This window comes from Sipha flava, unplaced genomic scaffold (genome assembly GCF_003268045.1).
Source record: "Sipha flava isolate LNK unplaced genomic scaffold, YSA_version1 24199_pilon_pilon, whole genome shotgun sequence".
Classification (NCBI taxonomy): Eukaryota; Metazoa; Arthropoda; class Insecta; order Hemiptera; family Aphididae; genus Sipha; species Sipha flava.
Genome location: NW_020272888.1, coordinates 1 through 12346, shown reverse-complemented (window position 1 = coordinate 12346; position 12346 = coordinate 1). Strand labels below are relative to the sequence as shown.

General features: G+C 26.3%; 2 protein-coding genes across 2 annotated transcripts; both read right to left on the bottom strand.

The window, feature by feature from the left end:
* Window positions 1–1164: 1164 nt before the first annotated feature.
* On the bottom strand, window positions 1165–3030 carry LOC112684102 (zinc finger MYM-type protein 1-like). Its single transcript, XM_025555422.1, has 3 exons — window positions 2944–3030; window positions 2022–2881; window positions 1165–1927 (listed from the first exon to the last, which is right to left on the bottom strand). Exons 1-3 carry the CDS (start codon window positions 3009–3011, stop codon window positions 1455–1457), a joined length of 1401 nt encoding a protein of 466 aa, XP_025411207.1. The 5' UTR covers window positions 3012–3030; the 3' UTR covers window positions 1165–1454.
* A 384-nt stretch (window positions 3031–3414) lies between these two features.
* Window positions 3415–7190, bottom strand: LOC112684103 (zinc finger MYM-type protein 5-like; the record flags this gene model as incomplete). Its single annotated transcript, XM_025555423.1, is given in 3 exon segments — window positions 3415–3790; window positions 4851–4970; window positions 6414–7190. Coding segments are annotated over 3 exon segments (660 nt in total). The 3' UTR covers window positions 3415–3440.
* Window positions 7191–12346: the final 5156 nt, after the last annotated feature.

The window sequence follows — 12346 nt, the reverse complement described above, 5'->3', positions numbered from 1 at the left end:
ATTATTTTGTACTTCTCTGAGGTTTATTTTTCATGCTTTACTGAAATAACTTATGATATCTTTATTACTGCCAAACATGAAAAATGATTCTAAATTGTTAATATGGGTTTTGCTCATTTCATGTTCTTTAATTCTGTCGTAAAAATGCTTAGTTCCACCACTATAACCAGTTACAAAAATATTTTGATCATCTTTTAACCCAAATCCTATACAAATCCAACAAAAAAAATGATTTTCAATTAAGACTATAACTTATCCATTTTCTAATATCGCCCATTTTCTTATTTGTAAAATATACTTTATCAGTATTAAAATCAATATCATTGGGTTGAAGAGGGTGATAATTTAAAAGTTGGTGAATGAATTTCTTAGGTTTTTCATAAAAATCTACATTAATTGTCATATTACAAATGTCATCGGAAACTACCTTGTTATATTATATTATATATATATACAGTGGTTGAATTGGGGGGGGGACGCAGAGGGTCTGAGCTACTCTTCATTTTTCTTCATATTATAGCGTACCCCTTAATTTAATTCATCAAGGAACGCAGGGGACGCAGCGTCCTTCAACAATTATATGAATATGAATTTGTTTCTTAGAAAAATTAAATAAATATGAAAAAAAATTGGAAACGATTAATATTTTATTTAATTTTTGGTATTAGTTCGTAATCTGTTCATTATTATTAGCACATATGTATATTAGGAACGCAATAATAAAATATATAATAATGTTATATAATTTATGTAACACGTTTCAAGTGTTTCCACTGCGTATTAATTCGTGGTATAAACTGCTAAATTGCTAAAAATATAACTATTACGAAAACTTCCCTGGGTGCAGTGGCGCCGAAGTACAAAATTACATGTATGGCATTGACCTCCGACCACCACCCACCCGCCCCCACCACAACACACACAATCACATAACCCACTTAATAAATTTGAAACCTGTCAAACAATTTTCCACCCACTTTTATTTTTGATAAACTCTCTTATATTTTCCAACTAATTCGTATGTAAATATTAACATAAATATAAAATATAATTATATTTAATTATCTGCTAATTGCTATGATACCTACTACAAAATACAAACAAAATGTCAAAACGCAACCTTTTATATTATATTATATACAATATTAATAATAATTATGTCCTTTCGTAACAATATTATTATAAGTATTAAATATTTATTAATAAATCAAACATTTAGTTAGAACACTACTTTTAGCTGCAAATAACAAAATTACATTTTCATTATTAATAATTATATCTTGCTCACATGATATTTTCATTAAACTATCGAGACGATCTTGTGACATAGTTGTTCTTAACTTTGTTTTTATAAGTTTTAATTTAGAAAAAGTTCGCTCTACGCTACAGCTTGTTACAGGTAATGTGATAGATAATTTTAAAACTAAATATAAATTTGGAAAAATATTAGCTAATTAAGCCAAACAAAATAGTTTAAATAATTCCCTCGTACTTGATATGTTATGATAAACAACTTTTGCAGAATCTTCTTCCGCACTATCATAACTATATGCGTTTAACTCTAGTGAATCTTCATAATCTTCAACTATTAAATTGTTGTTAAGATACTTAGGAAGTAAAATACTGTTTTCTATTTCAGTAAAATTTTTACAAAATTCAATATATTCTGTCAATAATGAGTTTTTATCGATTTGTGAGTACATGGTACACAAAGCGTCAAAGGCATCACAAGGTACAATGTGTGGATTATTTTGAACTTCTCGAATACGTCTAAATGAAAGAAGGGATAAGTCTTTTAAAGGTCCTATATTGGTGCTTTCAAAACGTCCACTTAACTCTGCTAAAAGAATATCCATTATGACATTGTATGTATCAATTCTAAATTTTTTCATGGGACATGATATAATTTCATCCTGACAATGTTCACCTGAAATTAATATTACATTTTGAAATTAAGAACAATCATACTTTCTTAATAAATTTAATTAATAATTGATATTTATTATGAAAATTATATACACCTGATTTTCTTGGAACACGTTTGGGTCGACTAGATACAAGAGGTAAAAAGTCAACAATACTATTTTCAGCAAACTCATCAGTCCTTTTTAGTAATCTTTTAAACGAATCATCATTTCTAAGTTCTTTGATTTGATGAATCACATTATTTAAAATATTTGTGGCCATAAGCATATCCATATCTTGGGACTGCAATTGGCGGGTGACAGGTTCAAGTATTTGAAATATAGTTTTGAATAATAATGCTGTTAGAAGAAAACGTTGGGATGTAAGGTATGATATCAAACCACTACAACTCGCACCAACTACTACATCAGCAGATCCTTCAGAATCTTTAATTTTATTTAATGTTTTTAAAACTGCATTGTGGAATTTTAAAACTACATATAATGCTGCCGCATGAGAACTCCAACGTGTTGTACTTACTCTCTTAACAGCATGCAATGGATTATTTTTACCTTCCATATTACCACATTCAATTTGAATTTCTCTGAAAATCGTTGCTCTTTTTTTTGAACACCAAAGAAAAACATAGAGAGTTTCTAAATTGCCAAATAAATCAACTGCGTTGGAGTTGCATGATACTGCTTGTTTTACTACCAAAGCCAAACGATGGGAGTGACACCACACAAATAATGCTTGTGGGCTTTCTTCTTTAATATGAGCTTGGAGGCCATTATAGTTACCACGCATGTTACTAGCTCCATCATATGACTGACCAACCATCTCTTCTTTCCAATTCAAATTTTCAGCTTCCATTACATTTACAAAAATGTCATATAATTTTTTTCCAGATGTAATTGGTGATTCCTTTACTGCTAATAGTCTTTCATGAACCTCACCAGTCACTTCATCAGCATATCTAAAAAATATATTAATATAACATAACAAAACATATTAGTTAAAATAATTGTATTTATTTACCGTATAATAAATGATATTTGTTCATTACGAGATGCATCAAATGTAGTATCAATCGATATGCTAAACATTCTTACAGTTTTAATAAATGATCGTATTTGAAATGAAATATCTTCGGCAATAGCTTCAATCAACTGATTTTGTCTTTGCCATGAAATAAAAGATGTTTCACGTTTTCCATTTTGTTAAATACAGTTTATGTGTTCCGCTAATGGTCCAGAATTTTTAGACATTAACATAACCAAGTCCTTAAAATTACCTCGAGAATTTGAAGACCAATCCTCATAATGCCCACGAAATGCCAGGTTATGACGTCCCATGTATATTACAATGTCTATAAGCTCTAATAAAACTTGTCTATTCATTGCTATCTGAGTTTTTCTATTATTTTCAATTGAAGGCAAAATTGGCACATTGTTTTGACGTAATTTACATTTTAAAGATGATGTTACATGATCTGGAGTTAATTCATGTCTTTGAATAGCAAATGAACAATTTTTTCATTTATTAAACCCTTCTTTGGTCCAAGATTTTTCTAAATTACTATGCAAATTGGTTCCAAAAAGCATGCAATGAATACAAAATATTTTATTTTTGCTTAATGAATAAGACAACCAATCACGATGGCATTTTGATTTATCAGACAAAATTCTGTAATAATGTTTATCATTAAAACTTCTTTTTATCTTTTCATTGTTAATTTCATAAGGAAATATTTTATTAGGTAAATCATCTTGTAACGGTTGACAAGGACCAAATTTTAAGATGTAATCTTTAATTTCCGGTGACAAAATAGACATTTTAGCAAAAATTGCTGGATCATTTTTAATTATATCCATATCCATATCATCTAAAATAAAAGTTGACAGTTCAAAAATTATGCTAAGTAAATAGACTCATGGTAACATATAAATTTTATTTAGAACTTTTTTATTCTAATGAACTATCAAATAAAATTAAGTATCAATATTAAGAACACAATACACATATTATAATGATTAACCTATTATAAAACTGATAATAAACATGTCGATTATGTTTGCAATAAGTCATTTATGAAATTAGGTCTTTTAAAGCCCATATGTATATGTTTCTACGATAGCTCAGCATCAAAAACTATATTTCTCATTAGTTAGATCTCAAATAAAATATGCTACATTAATATGGTTAGGTTATGGCACACTGACAATATTAGACAATATACATGCCTTTCCTTAATTCAAAATAATTTTTTATGATATCTGTCATATAATTGTAATATGAAAAGAACCCCTCAGTCAGGAATTAGGATATAATACAATTGGTAATTTATTTAAAATTGATTCTTTAAAAAACATAAAATAGCATTAAATTTAAGATTCTTAATCAAATTATTGCATAAGATGACTTATTGTGTAGAACTTCTTGAAGAATTAAAATTTAAGGTAAATACAATCAACTCCAGAAATAAACCTACATTTTATCTGTCAAATTTTAAAACTAAATATTTGTCACATAGCCCTGCTAAAATTTTAATGTCTGCAGGTTACAATGTATTACATTTTGATTTGTTTCCATAGATACCTACTACTTCTGATAAACATTTTTTTTTTTTTTTTTAGTGTTATTTAAATAATACTTACTAAATTAATTATTAGTTTTAATTGAATTGTATTTTCTTATCTTATTATTATAAATTATTATACCTATGTTTTTTCTTTTAGCTAAATAGATATGTTAGGTACCCCCTACATAATATTTGTTATGCCTTTAAAAAAATGGAAAAAACATGTTATTTCGCTGTTCGTACATCACTATTACTTTATCTTATAGATTATTATTTTTATCATTATAGGCAAAGGTACAAAAAACTAAATATTCAAAATATATAAATAGGTACATAAAAAATGACAAATAATTTAAGTACATACCTTTATTTTGCAAACATGAGCTTATCTCAGTATCTTTTTGAATTTCACATTCAACCAATGATTCTTTATTAACTGGAGTACTTTGGTCTTCATTTAAATCATTGTTCACATCAAAAATAGCTAAAAATATGTATTAAATTAAAGCTAGTTCTAGTTGTATATTCAATAAGGATATTAATCATCAAACGATTATGAGTTATATAGGTACATATTCACAATTAAGTATATAAATACTTAAAAAAAAGTTGTTTAATATGGATAGGCACATACCTTTATTTTGCAATCATGAGTTTATCTCAAGACTAGTTGTATATTCAATAAGGTAATTGATTATCAAAAAACTATGTGAGCATGTAATATGTACAAATTATCATTTGTTAATGTATAAGTAGGTACAAAAATGTAAGTACATAAAATAAAATCATATATAAAATCAATCATCAGAAAAATCTTTTTTAACTAATATATTTTTTTTTACACATATAAGCATTTTTTTTTACTTTTCTATACTCCAAATTAACAGTAGTGGGATAAATTAATGTAATTATCAGGACTAGGATTTGTATGAAATAAAAAAATTGTAAAATATGCATTTTATTTACCAAAATATGCAAAAATATAGATTTAAATTTTTATAAGATAAATACAAAAATATAGTAATAAAAATAAAAAAAAATATTTATTGAATTACATCAGTGGTTGGTTGTTTGTCTTAATATAATATAATAGAGAAATAAAATAAAATAATTCAAAATAAAATTTATGTTTGATAAAAAAAATCAAGTTTTATACTTTTGTTGTATGCCAGATCGGGTAAACTCGGTAGGGTCCGTTGGCATTACAGTAACGTTTTTTAAGTTCGCACTTTAGAAAAAAAACACCACGAGGAAATTCTCAATTCAACAATTTTATTAAAAGTATTTTATTTTATTGAGTCGCTGAAAATTATAATATAGAAAGAACGATTTTACAATTGCTTGGTTGTTACACGAATGTCAGCATTTGTCCCCACATATTAACATATACATACTTAACAATAATAATAATAATAATAAGTATAATAATAATATACTATAATATGCTGTGGTGCACATAACACTTTTATCAGCGGGGCTAGAATTAAATACGAAATATACTATAATACATTCATTTTTTGCATTCATATAATTGAAATATGCAATAATATTAATTTTATTCAATATATGCAATAATATCCATTTTATCTAAAATATGCAAAAACATGCAAAATAAAAACACCACCATTTATCTCATCATGAGGTGATTCGTGGACATTATTGACAAAATCAATATTCAGAAGTCGCATAAGAAATCATGCTGTTGCATACATATCCTAACCCTGGTAATAACTAATAGAACATAGCCACATAGATAGGTTATAGTACAATAAGTTGGTAGTACAGAACTTATAAGTAAAAACTAATCATATTAAATATTATAATTAAGATCAGTATTAATTATTTAAAATAATACATATTTATAATATATCTGTATTTTTATTTTAAAACAAAATAAAACATTTAAATAAATTATGTAGGTACTTACTATTTTTTACAGCAGTAATTTGGTGAATCAATTTGCTTTTTTTATTCTTGTTTCCAGAAAAAAACGATTTTATATCATGCGAGTTTCTTTTAAATTTTCGTACTTTACATGAGTTAATATGTCTATTCCAATTTTTATCGTTCATTGATGAACTTAATTTCCCGCAATCACATTTACAAACAGAACTCATAGTTTTTGGTATTAAATAAATTACTTTATAAGGTTGATTTGTACTTAATATTCTTAGACAATTATAATTTTTAACTTTAAATAGTAGTGGTTAAAAATTAAAAATTCTTAAAAGTTAAATAATAAAACCAATTAAATAATATAAATATATGTCACAGTCTTTTTGAATTATAGCTGGCTTATTAGTTATTACACTAAACTGAAGGTACAGTTGATTTTCAACGATAGTGTATCATAATTTATAGGAATTTTTAGCTATTTATAAACACTATAATGGACTAAATGTTGCATTTTTGATAACATAATAGACGCTAATAATGTAATATACGTATGTTAGTGGAGTGGGTGGTCGCCAGTCGGCGAATGTCTATTTTGGTTGATGGTTTTTATTTTTATTTTTGTTCTATCCAAAATGCACCATTAGTTGTTACTGTTCTTACTAATCAGTAATGATCGTATTATTATGAACTATTTGGTGTTAATTGATCAACGAAATAATGTATATGTAATACCAAATACTCGAAGTGGGCAATACTACTTAATAATTTGTGATCCTATTTCTATTAATTGTCATCATTTTATTTTCCTCTGGACCCCCCCCCTTAAATGTTTATATATATGGCAGCTGCCATACATAAACATGGACTTCGGCGCCACTGCCTGGGTGTACCGACGATAACGATCCATAGTAAACCACTGACAATCAGTGTTGTCAGACGTGGCGATAAATCGCCAAAGTGGCGATATTTCACATCTATATGGCGTACGAATTTTTAATTTGGCGATTGGCTCTAAGAATGGCGATATTTGAAAAGATATGGCGAAAAAAGTGGCGTAAATTCATAATATTATATCTATCATAAATTATTTTAGAAAAATTTTTTTGTTATCAATTCTGAAGAAAAATAAAAAAACCTTTGTCAATGTCTAAGAAGACCGATCTCCCCATAGACATAATAACATTTGTTATTATGTCTATTGAATGATTTGTCTTTTTGTTTGTTGTTGAAAGTATTATATTTTACTATGTTTTATATTAAATTATATTTATAAAAGTTCATATTAAAAAAAAAATCAGAAAATTACAACTTTGTTTACAGTAGTGGTTTTTACAAAGTAAAAGAAAAAAATGATATTTTAATAATAGTTATTTTTGTTTTTGATTGTTTATCTGATTTTATTGTTATATTTAAAGATTTATCATTTTATTTGTTTGTTGTTTAAAGTAGGTCTTAGATTTTACCATGTTTTATACCTATGAAATTATATTTATAACCAAAAGTTAATAATAAAAAAATTTAGAAAATTTCTACTTTTTTTATTAGTTATGTGGTTTGTATTTACCTGTTGAGAAATTTTTTTAAGAAGAATTTATCCATAGGTATGTTCTATTGAATAAACTATAGTCTATTCTATAATCAAATGTACTTATAATAAAATACAACTATGTTATATGTTACCATACATAATTCATACATAATGGTGTTAGCCAAATTAAAATTAAACAACGAAGTGGCTTCAAATATAAATTTTTTTATGATTTTGGCTATATATTTTTTTATATTTGGCGGTAGATAGCGATAGTTTTTAATTTTGGCGGTAGATGGCGTTATTATCAAAACAAATTGGCGATTGCCAGAATGATAAATGTGGTAACACTGCTGACAATAATAATATATTGACTCCGTATTTTGAGAATCCGTCCGTTGTTTTAGTTATCGACGATTAATAAATGGTGATCGTTTTCAAGGAAAAATAAATATTATTTATATTTTATTTGGAAACGAGGTGCTCCACGAATGAGTAATCAGTATTATGTTAGCTTGTGGCGTACTCGCGTATGTAATTTATAAATTGTAATTTTGTTGAAAATAGTAAACACCTCAACCGCACTCCTACAGTCCTTCACGTCACGTCAGCAATAAACATGAATAAACGTCAAAAATTGTCCATATCGGACTTTTTCAATAAAAAGAAAAACAATGACCAAGGTAATTAAAACACTTTAATTTAATAATAAATCATAGGCGTGCGCAGATTCCTGTTACCGGTGTACTTTTATTTTTTTTTGATAATCCACCTTCATAAATCCCGCCTTAAAAAAAAAAAAAAAATAGATATACAAAACATAAGTAAGTAGAAATAAAATTTATTAGAAAAACTGATGTACAATCTGATTATCAATGAACGTCAGTCCCGGCAATTTTTATTTTTTTGTAATTTGATAAAATTGATAAAAAAAACTTGTTTTTCCAAAAAAAGTTATTAGCCCTTTTTACTTAAGTACCTAGTACCTACCTAAAAAAAAAGTTAATAAATACAGTTAAAAGTTCCTTAAATTTTTTTTGGTCATACATTTTAAAGCAATACATATACATACCTATGATAAAAATAATTATTATTTAACTCTCAGCAAATCTTAGTCCTAAAAATAATGTGACGGGATGAAATAAATTATTTGACTAATATTAAACTTCAAATATTAAAATTAATATTGACAAAGAAAAATTAATATACTAATAAAAGAGTAACATTTATAATCTATAAATTTAATATTTACTTTTTGTAGGCAACAGTAAAATACATGAATTATTTTAAATTGAAAGTTAATTGATTAATTAATTTTATCACGTGGCTATATATTTACATTTTAGATTTTAAATTTGCTAGACGTGTTGCTGTGTTGATAGAATTAATTCAAATAAATACCTATTAGTATTGTTTATTATTTGTTATAGATATCTGTGTTAATCATTAGATATTTTTAATTATTTATATTGTAGATGCATTTAGGGGGTGGGGGGGACAGAGTCCCCTACGGTTTTTTTTAGATTAATTTGCTTTGGAACGCTAATTGTTCAGCTACATTTAGAGTCCACCTTTATTTTTTTTTCCAATTCAACCACTGTATATATATATATTATTTTTAGATATTATATATTGACACAAATCGTGTTCTGAATGTGTTTATTATATTTATAATTTTTAACATTATTTAATGTATAAAACCCTAACTTAAACACTTGTATAATTAGATGTACCTACTTAATTGATAATGGATGTTATAATATATTTATATTATAGATATATTACGCATTTTTTAGATGATAATATAACAAACAATTTGTCAAATCATACTAAGCTAGAAGGTAAATTGATGCATTAATTGTATTATATTCAATTTTGAAATAATTTTAATGGTTAGTTAAATTAAAAAACAAAATTATAATAATATAAAACATTAGGTATATTATGTTTAACTTAATAATTTTATAAATATGCTTTCCAATTTTCATCTTTAGGTAACAATAATTTGAAAAAATGTAACTGTAGTGTTATTGAAAATGAAAGAGAAAATCTAAATAGTGATGATGGTAATTTCTAGTTAAATTTTTTACCTAACTATTTAAAAAATTAAAACTATTTTCTATATGTCAATGCTTCAAAACAAAGACCATGAAAAAAATCAAGTTAATACAATTGAAGATGTAGAAAATATTGATACTATGGAAATAGTTGAAACCTGTTCAAATGTTGATAATGGTACCTATATAATATATACAATATCTGTATTTAGATTTTAAGTACATGATTGAGACCGGACTGGACTGATTTTCATTTTATTTTTTTGAAACCGGACCGGACTGAAAATAATGCATTTGATCTGAGAACTGGACCGAACTACTCCTAAAAATTATTGAACCGGACCAAACCGACGATTCAATAGTTTTTGTATGTTAGGACCGGACTATGCAGAACACTACCAACTATCCTAGCTTCTAGTTTTCACTAATGGTTCCGTATCTAATACTTCTGCTGAATTTTCTTTTTATATCCCCACGTTCAATATTTCCTTTTCCAGTAAGATTAACGCTCTCATTTCTTCTTTCACTATTGAGTATTATGCTAATGATCCATAATTTATCTTCTATGTTGAATTTATCAATTATTTGATTATTTCTGATTCGCAATCATGCCTATCATTCCTAATCATATCTTCTGGCTCATTTAATTCTACTTTATCCTCGCTTATTCTTATCATCAAATCCATAGTTCATCGTCTCAGCCTTGTGACCTAAATAGTCAATTTTTTCTGGATCCCCAGTCATAGCAATGGATGTGCAAACCATCTAGCTTATTCAACAAAATATATTAATCGTATTTCCTCCTATAAAATACCAGCTTCCAATCTTTTCCCTATAGTTATAATTTTATTTAATTTAAATTATAGAACAATTCATAAATGTACATAATTGTAAGCTAGAAACGCACTTGGAGAGCTTGAAAGAAAATGTCTTTTAATTGTTTTTTTTTGATATTAGAACGACAGTTCATCTAAATGTATTATTAGTAGGACTTGGAAGTTGATGCATTTTGCAATTTTTTTTTTAACTTTTTAGACGATGCTCTCATTGCCCCAAATGTGTTTCATTAGCATGTGAATTCGAATAACTAATTTTTAATTTGAAGTTTTTGGTGTTTGTTACTTTTTAAGTAATTTTTTGACTTTTTTATGTAATTTTCCCACATTTTTACTGATTTTTCACTAGTTAACTTTTTATTGACCATTATACCGATAGCTTAATTCTTGTTCGATTACATTCGTAGTTGTTTTGTTGTAGTGAATAATATTCACTGAATATTATTATACCTAAATTTTATTATTTTTTCCTAATATTCTATTCGACTAGTATCTAATTTTATCTCGTAGATTACATTCGTTGTGTCATTATCATGTTATAGTGAATAATACCTATTATATCTACATTTTAATATTTTTTTCATAATATTTTGGCAAAAATTAAAACGCCGGTTACTGCTCGTCTGCGTCTCCCAATCACTTCAGTGGACGTGCAGAGTTTTTCCAAATATAAATATTTATAAACAGATAATCGTCGTTCATTTACTTTTGATAACATCAAATACGCTCTAATTGTACAATGCAATGATTATGATTTTTGAGTAATTTGTAAGCTTTGATAAATTTATAAACCAATGTTTGTCATTTTTTTTATTTCATATTTTAAGGACATTTGTTGTTATTTTTATTTCATACTTTGAGTAATTGTAAGTTTTGATAAATTTATATAGAATGTTGTAGTAAAATAGGATAAAATATAATAAAAAAAAATATTGGTACATTTTTTAGGTCATTTTTTAAGGACAACTTTTGTCATTATTATGTCATATTTGTATCTTTTTTAGGCCATTTTGTAATTTTTTAAGGTCGTCAACTTCCGAGACCTTATTATTATTTAGAACATCCCCCATCCCATTGAAAATTCCTAGGAACGCCACTGTCTGTTGTTATTTTGCATCACCCGGTTATGTTGTTTAAACATCTACAAAGGTACCAAAAAACATCAGTGAAGAACACATATAAAGATGTAACCGATTTATTTATTAATAATTAATTTTTTTTTTAATAAAAGTAAATTAAACTGAAAAAAAATGTTGAAATCGTGGTGAATGGGGGAATCGTCTTCCGGGATCAATGGATGTTTTTTCAAAACGTACTTAAAATTAGTTCTTTTGAACGATTATATCAATGTGAGACACATAGACATACATAACTATTAATTATTTCTATCTGAATATCTGTAGTTAGAATTAGTTAAAAATACACACATCATCACCGCCTACATAGATAGATCTAAGGCTTAAAGATAATAAAAAGGTACATACCACGAACTACTATATAGTGATACATGATTCATAATACATCCATGTATGAATATCTTAAA